At 43.8% G+C, this 26,717-nt stretch overlaps 1 protein-coding gene across 1 annotated transcript in view; it reads right to left on the reverse strand.

The window, feature by feature from the left end:
• LOC117447508 (cytosolic carboxypeptidase 4) overlaps window positions 1–26,717 on the reverse strand; it is a 181,147-nt gene that overhangs the window by 16,698 nt on the left and 137,732 nt on the right. Inside the window, 5 exon segments of the mRNA XM_034084216.1 lie at window positions 10,656–10,741; window positions 10,743–10,797; window positions 13,694–13,809; window positions 13,894–13,956; window positions 15,207–15,338. Of these exon segments, the coding sequence (XP_033940107.1) occupies window positions 10,656–10,741; window positions 10,743–10,797; window positions 13,694–13,809; window positions 13,894–13,956; window positions 15,207–15,338 (452 nt within the window).

Below are 26,717 nucleotides of genomic sequence, written 5' to 3' on the forward strand. Positions count from 1 at the left end.
ATTTTAGTTTTTTTAAGCAGAGGTCAATAACTTGTACGGCCCTCTGAGGATATTGTAAACATTGAAATGGCCCATTAACATCGTACAGGAGACAAATAATAGCTCGCAGCAACGTATTGAAAAAAGAACTATGAACTATAAATTAGTTCATTTTTGAAACCATGAACTTTAGTTCAACATTTTGAATTATGAACTATGAACTGAACTAGTTCATTTTAAAATGTGTGAACTGTGAACTGAACTAGTTCATGTAGAAAGTGAACTTTCCCAACACTGGTGTTAGCAAGTGTTTGTGTGTCTGTGTATTTTCCCCATAAGGCAAGACCCGCCCAACTCTGTCTCTGATTGGCTTACCCTGAAATGTTACCCCGCGTTAACCAATCATCACTCCTCTCTGGTCACTTGCACTTTTCCATGGTACTGTGAGAGGACATCGCTGTATGTTTGAGCCGGGCTGCATTTCCTGATGAAAAAACATAGCGATGTTTTGTACTTACACCTAGGCCTACGTGAATTAAACAACAATATTTTGTTAAATAAAAACATGGTGATGTTTTGTAAATGATTACATGTCTCTTATTTAGCACAGAATATGATCCTATCCGTGACATATGGATCTTAACAAATATCCGATCAGATACCTGTAGACCTATCAGCTGTTTATTTCACATGAGTTCCAGTGTGGCAGCTTTTCACGGCTCCCCCTGGTGGATCCATGATCCATTGCAGCTGGTTTCATTATAATTACATTTTTTATCAAGGGGGCGTATCAAGTCCTGCGGGGGGGTTTTCCTTTTCAGCAGGGGCCCGCCCCGTGCCGATCACGGACCCGCACGGGTAGGCGTCTGATATGAAGCGTTACATCTGTAAATGTGTATTTTGTACGTTTTCCTTCCAAAAGCCTGAAAGAAAACATGTTATAGAATCAAAATAGCACAAAATCTCAAAATGGACCAGTACTTGAAAAACGATGTTTTTGCGCCTTAAAGAACATTCTATTTTTGGACAACTGTCTCCGAGTCCTGCTTTTGGGTCCTGCGTCCTGTGTCTCGGTTCATAACAGTACGAACTGACCAAAATATGAACCCAGCGGATTCAGAGACAGTGAAGATAGCTCTGCAAGCTCAAGGAACGAGACTACACCAGCATGAGGAGCAGCTGGGCGCCATCAACCTGGGGGTGAGGGAACTGACAGGCCGTCAGGAAAACTTTCAAGCCTCCGTCAATACTCAGGTGAATCACCTTGCCGAACAGCTGCACCGTGTCCTCGCTCACCTGGAAGCTGGTTCATCCCCTCAGCCTTCTGCTGTTGCTCACGCACTAACTGCTCCAGCTGACCATGTGCCACTCCATGATCCACCGCCTCGTCTGGCATCTCCAGAGCGATTCTCCGGAGATTCCGGTGACTGTCGCCCTTTCATTGTTCATTGTGATCTCCATTATAAATATAACCCTGCTGCATTCCCCACTGATCACTCTAAAGTGGCCTTCATGGTGAGCCACTTAACGGGGAGAGCAGCGGCCTGGGCTACGTCCGAATGGGCGAGAGATTCACCTACCTGTAATTCTCTGGATGTATTTACAGACACTCTCACCAAGGTGTTTAATCGCACGGCTCCTGGAAGGGAGGCAGCCAGAGCACTGATGCAGATTAAGCAGAGCCAGCGCAGAGTATCGGACTATGCCATTGAGTTCAGGACCCTTGCAGCAGATAGTGGCTGGAATTCTGCAGCACTGCTCGACGCCTTTTTGTCTGGTCTTTCGGATTCCATTAAAGACCAGTTAATACCTTTGGACCTCCCAGAAGACTTGGATTCTGTCATTGCACTGGCAGTTCGAATAGACAATAGACTGGCCGAAAGACAAAAAGAAAGGTTCAAGAATGTGGCACGTCTGCCTCGACACCAAGGGGGGACACCAAGCCATCGTCCCGCCTGGAGACCTCCTGCCGATACTCCTCCTGAGAGAAGAGTGCTCCCTAGTGTCTCAGAGGAGCCCATGCAGTTGGGTCGGGCAAAGTTGACTCCGGAGGAACGTCTTCGGCGCAGGTGTTTTTACTGTGGGGAGCAGGGGCACCTCCTGGCTTCTTGTACAGCAAAAGATTGGGCTCATCAGGGACGAGGAGGACTGGATTCCCTCCTCGTACGTTGACACAGGTACAAGTAAAAGTAGACAGACATGTTTTAACTCAGGGGGTTCTCATAGACTCTGGTGCAGATGAAAGTTTAATGGATTGGGGGTTGGCCAAGAAGTGGAACTGTGGGGTAATTCCTTTGAAGCAACCGTTAAAGGCCTCTGCTCTGGATGGTCGGTTATTGTTTACCGTTACCCATTGTACTATGCCCATTGAAATAACCGTAAATGCAACACATACTGAACACATGACTTTCCATTTATTTGACTCTGCTCAGCATCCACTTATTCTTGGTTACCCATGGTTAGTCAAGCACAACCCACACATAGACTGGAGATCTGGGAGAGTTAAGGGACGGGGAGAGGACTGCAAGCATTTCTGTTTGAGAGACAATAAGACTGGTGACAACACTCTCCATGCTAGAAGGATTGAGACCCAAGCTGTTGTTCAGATTGCATGTACAGAACTGACTGAGGCTATCCAAGTACAGGAGCAAGATTTCCCTGACAAGTCCAAGGTGCCCAGTTGCTATTGGGACCTGAAGGAAGTTTTTAGTAAAGCCCGAGCCACTGCCCTGCCACCACATAGGCCTAATGACTGTGCTATAAACTTGGTACCTGGCTTCCCCATTCCCAAGGGTCGCCTCTACTCTCTGTCCGGACCTGAAAGGGAGGCCATGAACAATTATATTGAGACCTCCTTGCAGGCCGGACTCATTCGCCCTTCCTCGTCACCGGCGGGAGCGTGCTTCTTTTTCATAGACAAAAAGGATGGATCACTCCGGCCCTGTATAGACTACAGCCCTCTGAACGCAATCACCATCAAAAACAGGTACCCTCTCCCACTCATCTCCTCCGCCTTTGAACTTTTGCAAGATGCCAACATTTTCACCAAACTGGATTTAAGGAATGCTTATCATTTGGTGAGAATCAGGGAGGGGGACGAATAGAAGACTGGATTTAACACACCTAGTGGACACTATGAGTACCTAGTGATGCCTTTTGGCTTGACAAACGCACCGGCAGTGTTAGGGGACTTCCTGAATAAGTTTGTGTTTGTATATCTTGATGACATTTTGATTTTTTCTCCTGACAACATAATCCACCAGCAGCATGTCCGTCAAGTCCTTGACTGCCTGCTACAGAACCAACTTTATGTTAAAGCAGAGAAGTGCGAGTTCCATGTCCAAACCACATCGTTCCTGGATTTCATCATTGCCCCCGGTCAAATAAAGATGGACCCTGCCAAGGTCAGTGCCGTGGCCAGTTCCTGTCAACAGGAAAAAACTACAGCAGTTCCTGGGGTTTGCAAATTTGTATAGACGTTTCATCAGAAATGTCAGTTCTATTGCTTCCCCGCTACATGTACTTACCTCTCCTCATGTCCCTTTTGAATGGAACTCCAAAGCTGCTAACGCTTTTCAAGGTCTAAAGGAGATGTTCACCTCTGCTCCCATCCTCACCATCCCAGATCCACTTCGACAGTTCGTGGTAGAGGTGGATGCCTCTAACCTCGGTGTGGGGGCAGTTCTCTCTCAGCGGGCTGCAAAGGATAATAAGCTCCATCCCTGTGCTTATCTCTCCCGTAAATTGTCCCCAGCGGAAAGGAAATACGACTTGGACTACTGGCAGTGAAACAAGCCTTGGAGGAGTGGATACATTGGCTAGAGGGGGCTGCTCAGCCATTCCTGGTATGGACAGACCATAAGAACCAGGCTAGATGGACACTTTTTTTCAGTCGTTTTGATGTTACCTTGTCATTTAGACCTGGCTCCCAGAACACCAAGCCAGATGCCTTGTCCCGTCTGTTTGACCCTGAGCCTGCTGCCAAGGAACCAGAACCCATCCTACCACTGAACCGTGTGGTAGGAGCGGTAACTTGGCAGATAGAAAAAGAGGTGCAGCAAGCAAATGTTGAGAGCCCAGCACCTAGTGAGTGTCCGCCTAATAGGCTGTTTGTTACAGTGCCCTTACGCTCCAAGATCATTCACTGGGCTCACACGTCCTTGCTCACTTGTCATCCTGGGGTTAGAGGAACCATGTTCGCACTTAAGCAGCGTTTCTGGTGGCCGTCCATGGCTAAAGATGTTGGTGAATATGTGAATGCTTGTCCTGTTTGTGCTCGCAGCAAAACTTCTTCCAGGTCTCGGGCTGGGTTGCTGCAGCCGTTGCCCATTCCTCAGCGGCCCTGGTCTGACATATCCATGGACTTTGTTACTGGACTCCCGGTGTCTCAAGGTAATACCACTGTGCTAACAGTGGTATATCGTTTTTCTAAAATGATTCATTTTATTCCATTGACCAAGCTACCCTCGGCCAAGGAAACGGCAGAAATTATGATGGTCAATGTGTTCCGGATACATGGATTTCCAAGGGATATTGTGTCAGACCGGGGCCCACAGTTTGTTTCCAAGTTCTGGAAAGAGTTCTGCAGTCTCATTGGAGCCACCGCTTGCCTCTCCTCTGGGTATCACCCCCAGTCTAACGGACAAACGGAGAGATTAAATCAAGTGTTGGAGACATGTCTGAGGTGCTTGGTGGCTCAGAATCCCTCATCGTGGAGCAAGCATCTAACCTGGGTGGAATACGCCCACAATTCTCTTTCCACCTCTGCCACAGGTCTGACTCCCTTCCAGTGCATCTTTGGCTACCAACCACCCTTGTTTGCTGAGACTAAAAAGGAGGTCTTGGTCCCTTCTGCACATGCCCTGGTCAGACGTTGCCACCGCATCTGGGCGGCTGCCCGTCGAACCCTTCTAAGGAGTTATTCTTCTATGAAAAGGGGGGCTGACCGACACCGCCGGCCAGCTCCAGTGTACCAGCCTGGGCAGAAGGTTTGGTTGTCCACGAAAGATCTACCCCTCCATGTCGCTTCAAGAAAATTATCCCCCAGGTTTGTTGGTCCCTTTCCAATAACGAAGATTGTGAATCCTGTGTCTGTGCGCCTGCGACTCCCCAGGTCCCTGCGGGTCCACCCTGCATTCCACGTTGGGAAGATCAAGCCTGTCAAGGAAAGCAGTTTGGTGCCCGCAACTAAACCTCCGCCACCCCCCAGAATTGTTGATGGTGGCCTTGTTTATAAGGTCAAGAAACTGCTGGCAGTCCAGAGAAGGGGACGTGGCAGGCAGTTCCTCGTTGACTGGAAAGGCTATGGAGCAGAGGATAGGATGTGGATCCATTCTCGCTACGTTGTGGATCAGGAGTTGATCAGGGATTTCTACAGGCAACATCCTAATCTGCCTGGGCCGTCAGGAGACGTCCCTAGAGGGGGGGGGTAATGTTGTGACTCGACAGATATGTTAGGTTTAGTTATGTTTTTACTAGGGCTGTCAGTCGATTAAAATATTTAATCGCGATTAATCGCATGATTGTCCATAGTTAATCGCGATTAATCGCAAATTAATCGCACATTTTTGATCTGTTCTAAATGTACCTTAGAGGAAAGTTTTTAATACTCTTATCAACATATGAGTGGACAAATATGCTTTATGCTAATGTTTATTATCATTTGAACAATGACAAATATACTCATGAATATTAAACACAACAACCTCTGAACATTACAAATATTCGCCTCAATTCAACCTGGAACCTCTCTCATACAATACAAATGGTGTGTGTGTGTGTGTGTGTGTGTGTGTGTGTGTGTGTGTGTGTGTGTGTGTGTGTGTGTGTGTGTGTGTGTGTGTGTGTGTGTGTGTGTGTGTGTGTGCGTGCGTGCGTGCGTGCGTGCGTGCGTGCGTGCGCGTGTGTGTGTTGGATCGTTGGAGCTATGTGCAACTCAAGGCATATGCTCGAACGGGAGCTGCCTGGACGCTGCAATCATGTTGCTGCAATCATGAGTGTGCTGACTTCTCCTACAATGTCCCGCTGTCTGCTTCCTGCATAAAGTCAAGTGCTCGGCGCAGTTGTGTGGATAGAGCGCTCCTCTGTTTTCATTTAAACAGCTCCTTATATCCGTTAGCGCAGCTAGCTAGCACCCGATGCGAACAACAACAATGCACGTAAGGTCTCTCTCTCGCTCGCTCGGGCCACACACACACACACACACACACACACACACACACACACACACACACACACACACACACACACACACACACACACACACACACACACACACACACACACACACACACACACACACACACACACGGTCCTCCCGATGGCCAGTCGGTGCCTGCCGGTGAGCGTGGAAGTGTGGTCTGCCACAAGCAGGCAGCAGGAGCGGGGCTGTTAGCATCAGCTTGTAGATGGTATTTTAAACTCGATGCGCTCTGAAACTACGGGGCGGCCGAGGAAAAAAATACACATGCGTTAATCGCGTTAAAATAATTAGTGGCGTTAATTTTTTTTTGCGTTAGCGCGTTAACGCGTTAACTTGACAGCCCTAGTTTTTACTCTAGTTTTGCGTTTTGATCTTGTCACTTCCTGTTTTTATTTTTTAAAGTAATCTTTCCTCTCATTCCAGATCCCACATTTCCTGCATTTGTGTGTTTCCCGCCCGTGAGATTGCTTGGCCCCTGCCATGATTGTTTTCACCTGTGCCCATCCCCCTCACCTATATATAGGTGTTTCTTTGTTCCTTTGTCAGTTCGTTATGTTTCATGTCGTGAGCACCCAGGTCTTTTGACTCCTGATACCTACCTTGCGATTTAGACCTTTTGCTAAGTGAGTGTTTGTGTTGCTGTACAACTTAGTTTTGCCTGTTTAGCTACTTTCTATTTTTTGAAAGTACGATTTAGTTTTTGTTATTAAAGAACATTCTATTTTTGGACAACTGTCTCCGAGTCCTGCTTTTGGGTCCTGCGTCCTGTGTCTCGGTTCATAATCAGGGAGGAAATGTTGACCGTTTCCAATATGGAATCACCATCTTTCTTAAAACATATTGAGCAAGACACAGGTAACGGGCTGGCAAATGCCATCAGACAGGAAAACCTTTGCAAGCTACCTGGACCAGTGTTATGATGGAGACTGAGCTAATGAAAACATGGCTGATGTTCAAATAAAGAGCAGAAACAGAGGTCTGTGTACAGTGTTGTCCTTAATAGATTAAGGAGTTGAGCTTATCTGGCATACATGAGGTTAAACTATATTGTTATTTGTCATTTGATTTATGGTGCATCTCAGGTGATGTTACACAGTAATCCAAAAGTAATGTAACTATAATAGTGTTACTAATTACTTTCAGTAGTGAGTAACTAAGTAAAGTAAGGCATTACTTTTTTTTAAAAAATCTGTAATGCATTACTTTCTTTGAGTAACTACCCAAACACTGACAACAACAACTTGTAATTTGAGCTGTTTGTATTTCTGTTTTGGGTCGATCATGAAGGAAGCGTCAGTTAGCTCCAGTCCCAAAGCCTGTGTAACCACCGATACTTTTTAAAACAAAACTAAAAAGTATCAGCCCATTCTTCCTATGGGTTGCATGTGATGGATACAGATGAGCAGACGATGGGGAAAGGTAGGCAGTCACATGAAAAGTGCAGCAAGCGTAGCATTCAATTATCCGTAAATGACAAGCAATCAGTGATGGATCTTCTTTCATTCACATTTAAACTGTGGAGGAAATGTTATGAATAATACTGCTTAAAGGTTCTGACAGGCATGCAGCACACTTCAACCAAGTAAAGTGTTGAAAGAGACGGGAGACAGGCGCATGATGGGAAGAATGGAATGAAAAAACTACTCAAGTACAGAAATACAGAAGAGATAGTTTGCCTTCCGGAGAGAGACCTGCCCACACCTCCTGCTGTCACAGCTCACTGGGGAGATGGAGCAGCTGTCGGAAAATCAATGGAAGCCATTCAGCTCCACTTTAGATCCACACATCAATCACTGCAGCGAAGAGTACCTGAGCCAACAAGTGCCGTTATCAAAGCTAACCGGGCTCATGTCTAACGATATACACACACACACAAAAACACTGCACACCCATCAGTCCGTACACATGTTGTATTAATCAGATGCTTTGGTCCCCTGCTCTATCCTTTTTTTATTCGTTTTACTTGCATATTCGGTTTCGTCCATTTGTGTCTCTGTACTGTCTCAGTTGTTCAGTGATCACTTTATGAGACAATAAAAACAAATTAAAATAAAGATGTAATAAGAATCTATTAACTAACAGACTAGACCAGTGGTTCCCAACCTGGGGGGGCGCCAGGCCTCAGATGATTTGAGGCAAAATATCATATTTAGACCTTTTTTTTTATTTACATATAATTGTAACGCAATACATGATTGTCACTAAAAGCCTTGTCTCTCCATTACAATAAAATATAAAAAATAATTGATTAATTCGTTTTAATAAAAATTCAAGTTATAGCTATTAAAGGCATAAAAAAGAAGAAATGTAATAATTCTTTCTTTTAATATAAATGTTTCTTCTGCCCGTAAAGTGTCCAAACAGAGCTTGTCTCGGATAAGCGCATTTTTTTAAAAACATAGTCCATTGTCCATGCCGGTTTCAGTTGGATTATTTGTCACAGTTTCTCTGATCAGATCAGTTATCAGATCAGATTATTTATGACTTTTGAATCCACATAAGCACATTCGGCAAAATCCGGCTTACTTTGAGCATGTGTTTAAAACAATTTAATCCCTTGTGAATTGTTTCCACTTGCGCCGTCCTTTAATTTCTTCATACAGCGGGAATCCAAATGAATGAATCCTGAGTCAATAACCATCAAAGTTCACTCCAATAGTGCTCCTTAATTACGCTTTCATCCTCCTTTAACAAAATACTTCACATTCATTCAGTTTGTGACAGTAGTTGTAGCATTTGAGGACTTTTAACTTTAATTACCGCTGGTGCTTCCAACAGGAGTCATTTGGGGGGGCATCTTGGGAAAAAAGGTTGGGAATCCCTGGACTAGACCTCCAAAATTGCTGTTTTTTTTAATTATATCTCCCGGAGTATGGCACTAAGCGTGTAAGCATTTTTCATTTACATGGGTTAGAATAGGGTTGGGGTTAAGTGTGTCAAGAAAAAATGAAAAGAAGTCCAAATAATGATAATCACAGAAGGTTGTAAGTAGGGCTTGGGTTATTTTGTGTTTTATACTGGTGTTGAGCAGTCCTAAGGCTGCCAGTGAGGGTTGACTCTTAGGTAGGCATAAGGCTGACCATGACGCCCACAAAACTGAAACGAACAAGGTTGAGCTCCCTCTGCTCCAACAATCGCACCGTGACTAGAAACAAAACAAGGACCTCTCACCAGGGGCCTATACTACGAAGCTGGTTCAACCTAACCTGGATATGTTTGAGTTAGCCGGTTGGCCTCAATCCAAAACATACGCGCTCTCGCCTAAACTGTACTACGACGCTGTGTTATCAAGTGGATCGCTCCAAGCCAGCCGTGTCCTATCTAGTTAGGTGCGCGTTCACATGAAAGGGGTGTGGTATTTTGGAGCATTCGACCAATCACAAACATGGAGAAGCGTACTGACAGCGCAGCAGCGTCATACTTCCTGAATGAAAAGTGAACTTTAATACTAGTCAAAAATGAAGAAGTTAAACTTTAAACATCCATGGACTTGAACACTTTATCCAGGATAAAAGCCACATAGCTGCACCTGCAAGGAGAATACAGCTGGAAAAAGAAAAAGTGTTTGAATACGTTCATTAACAGGTTTATGATATCACTGCCCCGTCTCTAAACACTATCTGACTTCAATTACATTTGTCTCGAGTGTTTCGTCAACTTATGTGTTGCTTAAATAATACTTCTGCATACAGTATGTGACACTGTGAGTGTTGCACGGCCAGATACGGCTCAGCTGACTCAGATAAGGAGATATATGATACATTATGAAGTGATATGCCGCGGACTGTACTTAATGTACTCTGATCCGGTTACTTATGTTGTGGCCGATATTTAAGTAAGCTTTCTTAACGTTAATGTTATAATAGTCAGATTGCTCTGAAGATGGAGGTGATATTCTATTAATGTTCACGTTCACACAGTCGGTGATTTTTGCCGGCCGTCTTTCCTGCGACGGCAGCTTTTCTGTATTTCCTTTCTCCTGTAATATGACTTGATCGCTTTAAACTCCGCACACTGAGCTCTGATTGGTCAGCAGGCGGTGCTTTCACTGAGTTGAGCTCTTAGCCTGCAACCTAACCTGGTCCCGGCCAGGTTAGCTGCTTAGCATATATTACCATGGCGATCTAGCCTGCTAAAAAGAGAACCAGCTTCGGATGACCGGAAAGCCGGAGTTTTTCCCTGAATTTAGCCGGCTAAGCGAAAATCCTGCTTCGCAGTATACCCCCCAGGAGTTAAATGCTATAGCTTTATCAATAAACGTTGTATACCATTTGAAATTCAAACTGGCTACACTTTTGATAGCATTGCCAGTATCATGTGAGCCATACTCAACGTGTTCATCTCATCTAACCCTAACCTGCAACTTAAGGTTTAACTAGCAGGAGATTGTCCACACTTTGGAAGAATTGTTTCTTCTTGTTCATTTCCTGAGAAACCATTTTAACAAACGATAGAGTCACAGGATGTGTCTTACTTGTGAGACTTGTGGTCCAGGTCAATGTGGTTGATGGTTCTGGTGCTGTAAAGAGCCTTCATGTCTTTAGTTAAGGACAGCAGACTTGTGGCAGAACTTCAGGCCCATCTCCTGCAGCTCCCTGGTTCCTGTCTGGAGGCCCCTGCACAAAAACACATATATGTTCACAGCTGGCACACACTGTGTTTTTTCGGACTACTTTTTATCCTTTTTGTTTCTTTTAAGTTCTGGTGGAGGTTGAAAACGTTGGGGCTTCACAACGAACCACTCGCTATGAAGAGTAAAGTACCATTCATTTTTAATTGGCATGCTAAGTGATATTTAAGATGAGTTTGTTGCATTCACCAATTTACCGTTTGTATTCTAAGTACTATTGGCCTTGAGCGAACTTTGGTTGTACTCATCTAAATAGTTAAAGAGTACTGGAACTTCATACTTTGTCCGCTCAATACAATTGACCAGCACATGGAAATGTAATACTTAGGCTGATATTAATAGTGTGTGTGAGTGTTTTCAATATTACGTTTTGATTAAGGGTTGTTAATCGGGAAAGGAGGACCCTACTTCAAAGAATACATTGTTCACATTCCAAACTTTATTTAAGGACGTTTTTCAAGTTTTAAAAGTGCGATCATCACATAGGGTCTGGCTGCCATTGTTTAGTATGTAAATATGAATTATAATCTCTTAATGTTAAGTGCTGTGGTTGTTTGTGTCTGACTGCATAAAGGCTGAGGAGGCTGCATCTCTGACTTTCCAAACTCTGCTGCAGAAACTCTACTCCCTCTCTACTCTCTCATCCTCTCTGGACTCTCTCTGTCTCTCTCACATCTCAGCAGGCTCGTCAGTCCCCTCCTGCTCCCTGGCTAAATAGGCTTTACCCTCATTACCACTGCCCGCCCTACCAACCTGTCCTCTGGGGACCCTACTCCCTTCAAACCTCCTTCCGACTTATCCCGCTCCTGAATTTTCTTACCGTTTCTCACCCATTTCATCAACACTTATTCCAACTTCTGGTGCACTTTCCAAATAGTTCTTAAGGGAAGGCCCAGAGTAAACCCTCTCCTCAAAGAACCCACTCTCAACCCGTCTGATGTTCATAAACTACAGGCCTGTCTCTCTCCTCCCGTTTCCTGTCTAAAACACTTGAACGCGCCGTTCAACTTGGAGAGGGTCCGAGTCTGACCCTTGTCAATTAACTACAGGGGTCCCTCAGGGCTCTGTCTGGTCCCCTCCTCTTCTCCCTGTATACAAACTAGCTCGGATCAGTCATTAGGCCCGCATGGTTTTTCATACCACGCTACGGCTGACGACACCCAATTACTTCTGTCCTTTCCCCGCTCAGAGACCCAGGTCGTCGTACGCATCTCTGCTTGTCTAGCTGACATCTCTCAGTGGATGTCTGCTCATCACCTCAAGCTCAACCTTGACAAGACTGAACTGCTTTTCCTTCCGGGAAAAGATTGTCCCACTCTAGACCTGACAATCAACATTGGCACCTCTGTTGTTTCCCCGACTCAGACTGCAAGGAATCTGGGTGTGATCCTAGATAACAAACTGTCCTTCACTGCAAACATCGCTGCTACAACCTGTTGCTGCAGATACACGCTTTACAACATCAGGAGGATACGTCCCCAGCTGACCCAGAAAGCGACGCAGGTTCTGGTCCAGGCTCTCGTCATCTCACGTCTAGACTACTGCAACTCCCTCCTGGCTGGTCTACCTGCATGTGCCATCCGACCTCTGCAGCTCATCCAGAATGCAGCGGCTCGTCTGGTCTTCAGCCTACCAACATTTTCCCCACCACCACGCCGCTCCTCCGCTCCCTCCACTGGCTTCCGGTAACTGCTAGAATCCACTTCAAGACAATGGTACTTGCGTACCATGCTGCGAATGGATCTGGCCCTTCCTACATCCAGGACATGGTTAAACTGTACACCCCAGCGCGTGCACTACGCTCTGCATCAGCCAAACGACTCGCTGCACCCTCGCTGCGAGGGGGACCCAAGTTCCCATCAGCAAAAACACGTGGGTTTGCTATCCTGGCTCCAAAATGGTGGAATGAGCTCCCCATTGACATCAGGACAGCAGAAAGCCTGCACATCTTCCGGCGCAGACTGAAAACTCATCTCTTTCGACTCCACTTTGAGAAATATAATTACTAACAAAGAACTGCTAACAGAGCACTTATATACTAATAAAGGACTGGCTTATCTATAGCCAGTTGAGTAGCACTTGAAATGTTGATGTACTTATATGATTCTGTTTTCTTCAAGGTTGTGTCTTCCTGGTCGAATGTCCTTATTGTAAGTCGCTTTGGATAAAAGCGTCAGCTAAATGCAATGTAATGTAGTAATGTAATGTAATGCTTGACGTTGGTGTGTGTGCAGTGTGTTGAAGTGGCTCTGTTGTTTTGAACAGTTTTGTGGTGTAAGGGATGTGCCCCATTAAGCTGTGGAATTGTTGTGTTTTGTTGTCATACCTGGTTGTACTATTGCCGCTTTCTTTTTTCAGAAAGTTGTCCTTTGCCTTCTTTTAATTGGCTAGAAAACCTTTTTGTTTTCAATGTATTAATTGGTTTTATAATTCACTTATCTTAATGTCTTTGTCCCCTGTTTATTTAAACGTTGTGTTACTTACAACAGCACATTTACCTCAACTGACCTTCATAAACAAGTTGTAACATTTTATTTAATAGGCCGCTGTGCCAGCTAACAATATAGTTTGTGGTGGAAAAAGAGGAAAAGAGAGGATTTTAACAAAATATATTGCACACCCTCTCATTTGATTATTTCCAAGAAAAAATGTAATATCTGCTTATTTAGAATCAGCCTCAACCATATAAATATCCCCATTTGTATTTGCTAAATATATAATCTATTTGGATTCCTGTGAACATAGGAGAGCCCTCTGATCACCATCTCTTCTTTACCTCCACCAAAAATATAATAAGTTATATACTTTATATTCTAAATGCTTATCTCCAAACTTTTCTGTATATTCATGTTGAAATGATGTATAGACACATGTATTGGCACACCTTGTATATTCCCTGGTCGCAGCCATTGTGAGTGCTCTCCATGGTATAACTTCTCAGCACGCCCATCTCCCTCCACACCACCACCCTGGCTGTGGAAGAGCGGGACTTCTCCACCTGTGCAAATCACAATGTAGCTCAAATATGCATTGGTTGAATTAAATATATTTACATTGTGTATATAGATGTGGTTTTTCTTACCAAATAGTTGCAGCTGTTGAAAGAGAAGGCTGGTGCGATGCTATCCAAGGTCTTTGAAATGGTCTAGAAAGAGAGAGAAGGTGGTGGTTGAATGGTAAAAAGAGCTGAATTCTTTGTCATTTTCGTTTACGCTAGGTTTGTTGTTAATTAAAATGGCAACTTCACAAATTCATACAAATCAAACTGAATTATTACAGAAAGAAAACTGAACGTATGTGTCATTTCTGATCAGTCATTGACTACATGTATGTTGTTTTCAAATAATGATTCACATTGTGGTCCATAGACATGTTCTCCACTGACTGTGAAGAGTTTAAGCATGTGATTTCAGTTTTGACCAGTGCAAATAAAAAAGAACAAAGAAGTTAAATGATATATATCCAGTAGAGCTATTTTATGCATGCACACAGAAGCTCACGCACACTAACACACACTGAATAGATTTTTTTCTTTAGTCATAATACAGATGCTAAAAATAAACCAACTAAAACACAAGTAAAAACTAATTGTTTTCTGCTTATCTTATTTTTTAATAACGTATGTTTTGTTAATATTGCTTATCTGAAATGCATGTCAATAAAGTTACTCATAAATGGATGGAGTAGGGGAAACATCAACCACTAGTACGTGTGTGTGTGTGTGTGTGTGTGTGTGTGTGTGTGTGTGTGTGTGTGTGTGTGTGTGTGTGTGTGTGTGTGTGTGTGTGTGTGTGTGTGTGTGTGTGTGTGTGGTGTGTGTGTGTGTGTGTGTGTGTGTGTGTGTGTGTGTGTGTGTGTGTGTGTGTGTGTGTGTGTGTGTGTGTGTGTGTGTGTGTGTGTGTGTGTGTGTGGCCTAGCATTACTATACTTGTGGGGACCTAAATCTGTTTACACAGTCACGTGTGGGGACTCGCCTCCCTTATGGGGAAACATTGGAGGTATTCATTTTAGGGTGAAGCCTTGGTTAGGTTTATGATTAGGGTTACGGTAAGGTTAAGGGTTAGGGTTAGGCATGTGTTGGTTATGGTTAAGGTTAGGATAAGTCTCCAGGAAATGCATGTAAGTCAATGTAATGTCCCCTGAAGTGATGTATACATGGTGTGTGTGTTTGTGTGTGTGTGTGTGTGGTGTGTGTGTGTGTGTGTGTGTGTGTGTGTGTGTGTGTGTGTGTGTGTGTGTGTGTGTGTGTGTGTGTGTGTGTGTGTGTGTGTGTGTGTGTGTGTGTGTGTGTGTGTGTGTGGTGTGTGTGTGTGTGTGTGTGTGTGTGTGTGTGTGTGTGTGTGTGTGTGTGTGTGTGTGTGTGTGTGTGTGTGTGTGTGTGTGTGTGTGTGTTACCCTATATCCAGGGTCCTCTTTTAATCCCATAGTGTTAACAGAAGAGCCAGACTGCCAGAGGGTCTCCTTAAGACTGCAGCCGTACAGGAAGACGTTCTTCTTTCTGGAGTGGCCGTGGTAGTCACAGAAAACCTGGAAGACACACAGGAAGTGAGACAGATTTACATTGTGCAATTTTCCAAACTCACATTGGTTTCTCATACAGCATCTCTGTATAGTATGTGTATTCACTCTCTGTCCTAAACGGCTTGTTGGAGCTCCTGCCCCCCCACCCTCCCTGTGAGCCCAGTGGCCGTCTGCGAGACAGCGAGACACAGCTACACCCAGCCCGAAACACACACACACTCGCAGCCTGGCAGGGAGTTTGTGTGTGTGCTCAGGCTGAGTTCCGCAGTGTCTCGCTGTCTCGCCGACCCCACACCAGTGAGCCAGCTCTTACTGTCCTGCTCTTCGCAGCAGCGAGCCTCGCAACGTCCCACCGAGTGTGTGTGTGTGTGTGTGTGTGTGTGTGTGTGTGTGTGTGTGTGTGTGTGTGTGTGTGTGTGTGTGTGTGTGTGTGTGTGTGTGTGTGTGTGTGTGTGTGTGTGTGTGTGTGTGTGTGTGTGTGTGTGTGTGTGTGTGTGTGTGTGTGTGTGTGTGTGTGTGTGAGGAAGTCCGCGGATTGGTCCTAACGTAACGGCTCCGCGGACGTAACGTAACGGCACCGCGGACGTAACGTAACGGCACTATACCCAAATACGTCACTGTACCCAAGAAGTACACAATGGAAAAAGACAAATCTCCTACGAGGCGTTCTGGGGCAGCATAGACAGGTATGTTCTGTGTTAGAGTGTTACACTCTAGTCTACAGGGTGTACTTTGAGGGTTTGTGACTCTGCAGACCGTTAAACTTGACATGCATTACAAGCATAACATAACACACAAGGGGATGGGTAATAACCAGAAAAGCATGAGATGGGACCTTTAAAAACATTTTATTTTATCATTTTAACTTAATTCTAGTATCTATCAACTAAGTTAAAATGATGATTGGGTTCACTTTAGTTGGAGTTACTCAATTCAATATTCAGAGCATTCGTTCAAGGTTCAAGGTTTTTATTTTGTCATACAAACATAGCTACAGTGCAGTTATGACAATGAACATCTTAGGTCACAGGCTTCTCCAACAGTGCAACACAAAACACAGATAAACAGAAAATATAGTGCAAGTAAATAGTAAATACAGAAAATGTATTGAAATAGTGCAATAAGAGTCTATATGCAAGTTATTCGAATATGATATTTTAGGTTATATATTATACATTAATATAGCAGAAAACTATTAGCTATGTATAGATATATTGTAGTAATGTCTGCCAGAGCAGGGAATGAAGTCTTTGTTCCTAGTATCCTAGTTTCTCTGTGATTTTTTTTGTTTTTGTTGTCAAGCCCGCTGCATGTGAATGCTAGAGCATGTCAGTCTTGTGTGTGGCTAGCTAGTGGCCGCCACTTTTCCCTATGCTCATACCGCTGATAACTCCATCCCATGACTTTAGGGTGTAACTATGACATCCTGCCTCCTTGTCTTTCCTTGTGTTTAACACTGTGCGCAGAGTGGTTTCAACTGTTTTGCTGCTAGCAGTGTTAGCTGTTAGCACCATTAGCTGCTAGCCCCTGGCTAAGCCATGTTCACCGTGTGGAGACACTACTGTACCTCTTCTCTGAATTTGGAATATAAAAGCTTTAAATTAGTGTGTAAGCCATTATCCTTCGCCCTCAATAATTGGACAGGTAACAAAGGGAAAATTGTCTGAAATACACAAATTATACAAATGACCTATTTTTGGTTAGAACAAGTATATACGCAAACATTACATTACATTACATTGCATTTAGCTGACGCTTTTATCCAAAGCGACTTACAATAAGTGCGTTCGACCAACAAAATACAAACTTGAAGAAAACAGAATCATATAAGTACATCAGGTTTCATAGAGCAACAACATTTCAAGTGCTACTCAACTGGCTTTAGGTAAGACAGTCCTTCATTAGTATATAAGTGCTTTGTTAATAGTTCTATTGCTCGAAGTGGAGTCGAAAGAGATGAGTTTTCAGTCTGCGCCGGAAGGTGTGTAAGCTTTCTGCTGTCCTGATGTCAATGGGGAGCTCATTCCACCATTTTGGAGCCAGGATAGCAAACCCACATGTTTTTGCTGATGGGAACCTGGGTCCCCTTCGCAGCGAGGGTGCAGCGAGCCGTTTGGTTGATGCAGAGCGGAGTGCACATGCTGGGGTGTACGGTTTAACCATGTCCTGGATGTAGGAAGGGCCAGATCAATTTGCAGCATGGTACGCAAGTACCATTGTCTTGAAGTGGATTCTAGCCGTTACCGGAAGCCAGTGGAGGGTGCGGAGGAGCGGCGTGGTGTGGGAGAATTTCGGAAGGTTGAAGACCAGACGAGCCGCTGCATTCTGGATGAGCTGCAGAGGTCGGATGGCACATGCAGGTAGACCAGTCAGGAGGGAGTTGCAGTAGTCTAGGTGTGAGATGACGTGAAGGACAGTTTGTTATCTAGGGTCACACCCAGATTCCTTGCAGTCTGAGTCGGGGAAACAACAAAGGTGCCGATGTTGATTGTTAGGTCAAGAGTGGGACAATCTTTTCCTGGAAGGAAAAGCAGTTCAGTCTTGTCAAGGTTGAGCTTGAGGTGATGAGCAAACATCCACTGAGAGATGTTAGCTAAACAAGCAGAGAAGTGTGCGACGACCTGGGTCTCTGAGCGGGGAAAGGACAGAATTAATTGGGTGTCGTCGGCGTAGCAGTGGTATGAAAAACCATGAGGGCTAATGACAGATCTGAGCGAGTTTGTGTACAAGGAGAAGAGGAGGGGACCAAGGACAGAGCCCTGAGGAACCCCTGTAGTTAATTGATAAGGGTCGGACTCCGACCCCCTCCAAGTAACCCTGTAGGTGCGGTCTTTGAGGTATGAGGTGATGAGGGAAAGTGCAGAGCCTGAAACTCCAAGTTCTTGGAGAGTGCGAAGGAGGATCTGATGATTCACTGTGTTGAATGCAGCAGACAGGTCCAAAAGGATGATGACAGAGGAGAGGTAGGCTGCTTTAGCAGTGTGCAGTTCCTCAGTGACAGCAAGGAGGGCAGTTTCTGTGGAGTGACCTGACTTGAAACCAGACTGGTGCGGATCCAGAAGGTTGTTCTGATGGAGATAACAGGAGAGTTGTTTAAAGACAGCGCGTTCAAGTGTTTTAGACAGGAACAGGGGTAGAGAGACAGGCCTGTAGTTTATAACATCAGACGGGTTGAGAGTGGGTTTCTTTAGGAGAGGATTTACTCTTGCCTCCTTGAGACTGTTTGGAAAGTGACCAGAAGTTAGAGAAGTGTTGATGACATGGGAAAGAAACGGTAGAATATCAGGAGTGATAGTCTGAAGGAGGTTTGAAGGGATAGGGTCCAGAGGACAGGTGGTAGGGCGGGCAGAGGTAATGAGGGTAAGAACCTCACTTGGCGAGAGGGGAAAAGGAGGTTAGTGTGCGGGTGGAAGGAAGGTCTGGTGACCCAGCGGTGAGTAAAGGTGAGTCAGAAAAAGAAGAGTGAATATCATCAACCTTTCTTTCAAAGTGGTTAACAAAGTCGCTTGACAGAAGGGAGGAGGGGTAAGGGGCTTTGGGAGGGTCCAAGAGGGTGGAGAAGATGGAAAATAGTTTTTTTGGGATTGGAATAGGAAGATTGGATCTTATCTTGAAAGAAAGTGCTTTTTGCCTGAGAGATCGAAGCAGAGAAAGAGGAGAGGAGAGCCTGATAGGTTAGGAGGTTGTCTTGGTGTTTGGATTTCCACCGTTTCCGCTCTGCTGCCCGAAGGACGGTTCTATTAGCACGCAGTGCGTCATTTAGCCAGGGAGCAGGAGGGGACTGACGAGCCTGCCGAGATGTGAGAGGACTGAGAGAGTCCAGAGAGGATGAGAGAGTAGAGAGGAGAGTTTCTGCAGCAGAGTTTGGAGGTAGGAGTTGGAACGAGTCAGAGGAAGGGAGGGCTGAGAGCACCGATGAGGCAAAGGTAGAGGGGGAGAGGGAACGAAGGTTACGGCGGACAGGTGCAGGATGAGAAGAGATTAGTTTGTTATGTTTGGATAGGGGTACAGAGAATGAAATGAAGAAATGATCGGATGTGTGGAGCGGGTTTACAGAGAGGTTAGAAGTAGCGCAGTTCCTTGAGAATATGAGATCAAAGACATTGCCAGCTTTATGAGTGGGTGGGGACGGAGACAGTGAGAAAGCAAAGGCGGTTAACAGAGATGTTAGTTCGTCTATCTTCCCCGTCTGAAGGTTGAAGTCTCCGAGAAGTACAGCGGGAGGGCCAGTTTCAGGGATGTGTGAGAGGAGGTTATCTAATTCCTCCAAGAAGTCCCCCAAGGCGCCTGGTGGACGGTAGAGAACAACAATGGTTAATTGTATGGGATGGGTTACTGTGACGGCATGGAATTCAAAGGTGGAAGGAGTGAAGTTAGGTAGCTTGAAGAGGGAAAAGCTCCATTTGGGAGAGAGCAGGAGACCAGTGCCACCTCCTCTGCCAGTGGGTCTGGGTGTATGGGAGAAGGAATATGCTGTTGAGAGAGCTGCTGGGGTGGATGTGTTGGATGGAGTAATCCACGTCTCAGTGAGAGCAAGGAAATCCAAAGACTGCAGGGAAGCGTAGCCAGAGATGAAGTCAGCCTTAGGAACAGCTGACTGGCAGTTCCACAGGCTGCCTGTAACTAGATGTTGGATGTCAGTGGAGCATGTGAGATAGACGAGAGCAGGCCGGTTATATCGATTACGAGATACACGGGGCCAGTGATAATTGCGAGAAGACACATGAACAGGAATGGAGAAAATACACATGAGTATAGCTAGGGATGCACGATATTGGTGTTTTGAAACTGATACCGATACCGATAACTTCCTGCTTCTCAAGACCGATACCGATAACCGATAATAATAAAAAATGTACGCCACTAATTATTTTAACACATTTTTTTCCTCGGCCGCCCCGTAGTTTCAGAGCGCATCGAGTTTAAAATACCATCTACACGCTAGGGGTGTAACGGTACACGTACCCGTACCGAAATTATTCGGTACGGGCCCTTCGGTTCGGTACACGTGTACCGAACGAATATAACGTTAAACGTAAACAATAGAGAACGTGAACAACTTCTTCAAAGTAATCTCAGGTGCTGCGTCGCAGCATTCAGAGTAATTTGCTCCCATTGTGTTCAACGCATAGAGCGGGCAAGTAATTTCATTGGACGAGCTGGTCAGAGGGATGCGTTCAAATGTAGTCAGTAATTTGAGGAACTGTCGAAATGGCGAACGCAGATAAAGTTGAGCTCGAAAATCCTCCAGCATCATTGAAGTCTCCGTTTGGGAACATTTTGGTTTCGCAGTTACGTACAAGGATGACGGACAAAGACAGGTGGACCGAACCAAAGCTGTTTGTCGGCATTGTTCAACTAAAATTGGTTACGCAGCTGGCAATACATCAAACTTGCACACTCATTTGAAAAGGCATCACCCGAACGTGAATATCACCGGTACCAAAAGACTGAAGTGCAAACCCAACTCCCGCTAGCACTTAAGCCTCCACCACTCGCAAAAACTTCAGACCGAGCCAAAGCTATTACAAACGGCAAATATCCTTATGTTGCCATGTTAGCAAAGCGCTACCTGGCTGTATCTGCTACCTCTGTCCCTAGCGAGAGGGTGTTCTCCACAGCAGGAGACATTGCTAGTGCCAGCAGATCTGCCCTTTCGGCAAGCAATGTGGACAAGTTCATCTTTCTTTAAACAACATGAAAATACAATGACAAGCAAGTCATAATGTCAAGCTGGCTGCTTAGGTACTAGTACAGTAAAGTTCAAATACAGATTATTTCAGTTCATCGAAAAGCTGCACCTTAATGTTTATTTTATTATATTTTATATTTATTTGAGTGAATATTCATAGTTTAATAATAATTAAAAACCCAAAACTAATAGTTTATGTTTTGTGAGTACTAGTACAGTAAAGTTTAAATACATATTATTTCAGTTCATTGAAATGCTGCACCTTAATGTTTATTTGATTATATTTTGCATTTATTTGAGTGAATACATTATTCACAGTTTAATAATAATTAAAAAAAGATATGTTATGTTTTGTGATAATTTTTTCTGCTGTACCGAAAACGTACCGAACCGAACCGTGACCTAAAAACCGAGGTACGTACCGAACCGAAATGTTTGTGAACCGTTACACCCCTACTACACGCTGATGCTGACAGCCCTGCTCCTGCCGCCTGCTTGCAGCAGACCACACTTCCACGCTCACCGGCAGGCCCCGACTGGCCATCTGGAGGACCGGGAGGGGGTGTGTGTGTGTGTGTGTGTGTGTGTGTGTGTGTGTGTGTGTGTGTGTGTGTGTGTGTGTGTGTGTGTGTGTGTGTGTGTGTGTGTGTGTGTGTGTGTGTGTGTGTGTGTGTGTGTGTGTGTGTGTGTGTGTGTGTGTGTGTGTGTGTGTGTGTGTGTGTGTGTGTGTGTGTGTGTGTGTGTGTGTGTGTGTGTGTGTGTGTGTGTGTGTGGCCCGAGCGAGAGAGAGACCTTACGTGCATTGTTGTTGTTAGCATCTGGTGCTAGCAAGCTGCGCTAACGGATATAAGGAGCTGTTTAAATGAAAACAGAGGAGCGACATTTCGCCACAACTGCACCGAACACTTGACTTTATGCAGGAAGCAGACAGCGGGACATTGTACGAGAAGTCAGCACACTCAGCACGGATACATGAACATGATTGCAGCTTCCAGGCAGCTCCGGTTCGAGCATATGCCTTCAGTTGAACATAGCTCCAACGCGCTCACGCACACACACACACACACACACACACACACACACACACACACACACACACACACTTTGTATTGTATTATTGTCTTCGTACGCTTTGATGGCGATGTTTCAGGTGACTGATCAGGTTCGAAGTATTAGGGAGCGCTGGATTTGTGAAGAACTCCCCTCTTCCTAAACCACTAATACCACAGTAGGGAGAGCGGGGTAATGTGAGCCATTTTTTACATTTGCTCCTCTCTAGCCGAGCTAAAATTATATATCAGTAACATTTACATATTTCCTATTAATTCAGGATGTTTCCTAGCTATGGAAATGATCAGAATGTCTTCAAGACAAAGGGCAATGAAAATATGATTGTTTAAAAAAAAGTGGTCTTGTGTCTCACTTCACCCCAGCTCAGGGGTAAACTTAGACAGACCAGAGAAATCAAGGGGGTAAAGTGAACCAGTTGGGGGTAAGCTGATCCACTTACGTTTTCCACTTTAAAACTACCATAACAACATATGTTGTAACAATTAGAAACCTGATAGCTAGATTGACAACCACACATTCCAAAACTAATGTCGGACTAGTATCAGAATCATGGGGATTGGTCAATTAAGCAAATGTTTTTAAACACTTGAAAGTAACCCAAAGTACTAAAAAGTAAATAAAATACAGCATAATATAATTCAAAATGTTTTAATTAACATTCACAGTGTGGGAGTCAGAACACAGGACCTAGAGAGCCAGCTAGTGTCTGGGGGTCAGAGCAAAGGACAATCAGAACCAGCTAGTGCACAGTCTGGGGGTCAGAACATGGACCCATAATCAGAACCAGCTAGTACACAGTCTGGGGCTCAGAGCATAGGACCATCAGAACCAGCTAGTACACAGTCTGGGGCTCAGAACATAGGACCATCAGAACCAGCTAGAACAGCCTGGGACTCAGGACACCGGCTAGACCCACCTGGATTAGAACATCAGCCTCATACTCTATAACAAGGCCTACTCTACATTCCAGCGCTGAAGGTTACAGGGAAAGGTGAAGAGTTGCTCTCTCCGTGTGGTTCCTCCAGGCATATTAGGTTGAGGCAGCTTCTTCACCACATCACCTTTAGGAACATGAGCCACATCATTTTCTTTTATAGCAAACGTGGGTCTCTCCCACTGTTTCTTGTTTCCCTGGATTCTTCTGAGGAATTGTGTAAGTATTTCATCATCCTCAACTTTCTCAACCATGCCAACGTAACGGAGACTCCTGTGTTTGGTTGCAAAGTTAACTAGGACAAAGTCACCCACGTTCAGATCCGTGTTTCCAGGATCACTTGTCTCATCCTCATCATCAGGTGGGACAGGGACATCACTCTCCTCAGAGCTGCTATCTATGATTTTCCTTTTGGGTGCTTTCTTTTTCAGTTTTCCCTTTTCTTTGCAATTTTGTTTTTTCCCTGCCAGTTTATTTTGTCTCTCTTCATAAGCCTGTTCTATTGCCTGCTTCTCAGGGGTATCTGTTAGGGTGGCTGTCTTCACACGCTTTCTGTTGGTTTGTGCTCTGGGGGGACATTTGGGAAGTGGTAGGATTTCACGAGGAGACACATATCTAGGTCGGCTGGGAACATCTGAGTCAGCTGGCGAGGCACATCCATGTGGACCATGCGGAGTGGATGGATTAGCATCTGCAGCAGGTGGTTCATCTGCAGGGAGTGGACCATCTGGATCATCTGAATCAATACAATACAATATTTCTATCCCTTCCAGCTTTTCTTAAGGACTTCTTTCCTTGCATAACCTCAGCGGCTGCACTCTCCATCTCTGCGAGGGGTGTTTGGCCCCAGGTTGTCTTTCTTGTGTAGTTTCTTGGCATGATGGCTTTTCTACAATGTTGATGACATTACATATACAACATATGTAATGTAATATTACACTAAATATGTTTAAGACTAAACTTAACTTGTGCTTCATGGTGGAGACAGTGTCTCACTTTACCCCACAGCATTTGTCTCACTTAACCCCACAGCCACCATTTTAGAAAAAACAACATCTCTAGCAATTCAGGCTAATCTTCAACTAGCATCAATCACATGGTTTCATATGTTGGAAGTTCATCAACATGTATGATATAAGTTGTTCTACCTGAATCAATTTGCTTTGACACAATAGTTGATTAAGTTCATAGCAATACAATTTACTTTTACATGCAAAAAACACATTTTTGTGAAAAAAACATACTTCCCACAGCACCAGCACCAACTTCACCTTCCTGGCAAGGGGGGAATGGGAGGGGCTTGAAAACATAATGGTCACATGACCACAATTGTGTTCCGTTGCCTAGATACAGGGGGTGTCTCACATTACCCGATGTCTCACAATACCCCGCTCTCCCCCTGGCAAAACGGGCAACCCAGTCTCACGGCATTTCGTGTTCATCAACACGATTTTTAATCTATTCATTCGTGTTCACCAACACGATTTGCCCCTTTTTTTCGTGTTGCAAAGGACGATTTTAAAAGCAATGTATTTCTACTGGTAACGTGTTTCGTGCCTGCAGGCTGCAGCACGTCTTTTTCTCCGGTCGGGTCGTGGAAGACCGGAAGCTGTGTGGTTCATAAAAACATGTTCTTACTCAATATCAAGCCACAGTTATTGCTTTTATTTCAAATCGTATAATTTCGGACTTTTGTTGTCGTCTGTGAGGAAAATAAATGGGGCTCAGAGCCTCAGGATACTGAAATCTGTATTTTTTAAATCTTTTTTTCCTTCTAATTTGTTGTTCTTTTCAAAATAACACACTTGTATTTACTCACCAATAACACTCAATTATCCTTGCTTTTATTTATTGGTTTAATTCCATAATCTCGGGCTTTTTTGGCGTCCGTCAGGAACTGAATTTCAAAATAAATATAACCGGAAACAGACGTAGGCATTTCGAGCGATTACCCAAGATCCTCAGCTATGGTTTTAAGCTCGTTGATTGGATGTGTTAGCCGCAATGCATGCTGGGATTTGGTGTTTATATTATATGAAATCCGGAAAACATTTTAAAAGTATAAAATAATACCTAATTCCGAGTGCTTTTGCTTTTCTCTTTGAAAGTCATCACATAACGGTATTGTAATACACGGTTCGGCTGCATTACATATTACAGATCTGCCGTAGAACTTTCTTTATTTAGAGAGCCCTGATCAGAAGACCTTTGGAAAAACTGGAAGAAATGGCGCCGAAACTGAATACTTGACGTGGATTATAAATATATCAACAATTAAACAACATCTTCAATTTCTCTTCACACAATACGTCTCCTTGCAGTATCTACACTAATTCGGCTGACTTTTACATTTGATCTAATTCATAGATAGGTTATATTTACACCATAACGGTGCACAGCTGATATAAAAGGACTGTAGTTTTCAAAGATATTACTGATTTTCTTTGAATGTAAGAATGTAAATACTGAGTCTGAAATAGTATAGCAATATGCTGTAAAATGATGTGAAAGCATGCATAAAACTATACATCTTCAGATGTTGTACATACACACTAATAATACAAAGTTATTATGGCTGTGTGCACCTTGTGTGCACCTCCTAGTGGTTAAAGCACGTTATTGAATTATTGTTTTATGTGTTATATTTGATTAAAAAAATATTAAGAGTACATACTTTCATAGGGGGAAAGTATAAATATAGAAATATAGAATATAAAAAATCAAGAAGATACTATAAGTTATCTCTACAATAAAACAGTTTAGTGCAGGATGTACACAGATATTAATAGGAGGAGGTGCAAAACAGAAAAACGGATTAACCTTTATTTAAACATTACATATTAAATATTAAGCCTGACAAAGTAATTAACGTCTAATATATTGCTTTCCTGCAATGTTAACTATGTTGAAGCACTTATTTTAACTGATATTATACACATTAATTATACTCTTATGTATGTAGATAGAATAAGAAATGTTCAGAATATGACAGTTTAATGGTGGAGGTACACACATATTGATAGATGTCTTGTAATGCACTGTTGAGGAACCTGTGACCCAAGTTTTTCATTCATTGCATAACTACACCGTAGTCAATAAACCTTTGAAAATCTTGAAAGGGATGTGCAAAATAGCCATAATATACAGTCTTTAATTAACTATTAGTAGAGAATAACGAGTAATGAATATACTTTATTACTCGTTTCCATTCATGTCAATTGCAGATACATGTTTAGTCTTCTCAAGCACCAACTATCAAATATCTCTCCTGATTGTTGGCACTTGACAATCACCTTACCTGCATTTTACTCAGGTGTAACTAAAGTCTGATTTAAGGGTTGTTTATATATTTCACATAATTAATCAGAATCTGCAAAGTAACTCAAATAAATGCAGTGGAGTAAACATACCAGGTTAACCTCTGAATTGTAGTGGAGTAGAATTACAAAGTAGCAATGAGCTGTCATGTGGGTATACGGCATTAATATAATGCTGCGCATTATGGACACAAGCGATTTTCACCCATTTATTAATTATATGTTTTACATTTGATAACACCAATGTGTTTAATACTGGCAACTTCTAATTGTGGGAAAAACGAAAACGTTCAGTAGAGACGTCCCATAGAACATTTTGCGAAACACAATAGTGTAGTGTGTAGTTCTGGGAGGCGTTCGATTCCAGTTTT

The sequence above is a fragment of the Pseudochaenichthys georgianus genome, chromosome 6, assembly GCF_902827115.2.
Source record: "Pseudochaenichthys georgianus chromosome 6, fPseGeo1.2, whole genome shotgun sequence".
NCBI lineage: Eukaryota > Metazoa > Chordata > Actinopteri > Perciformes > Channichthyidae > Pseudochaenichthys > Pseudochaenichthys georgianus.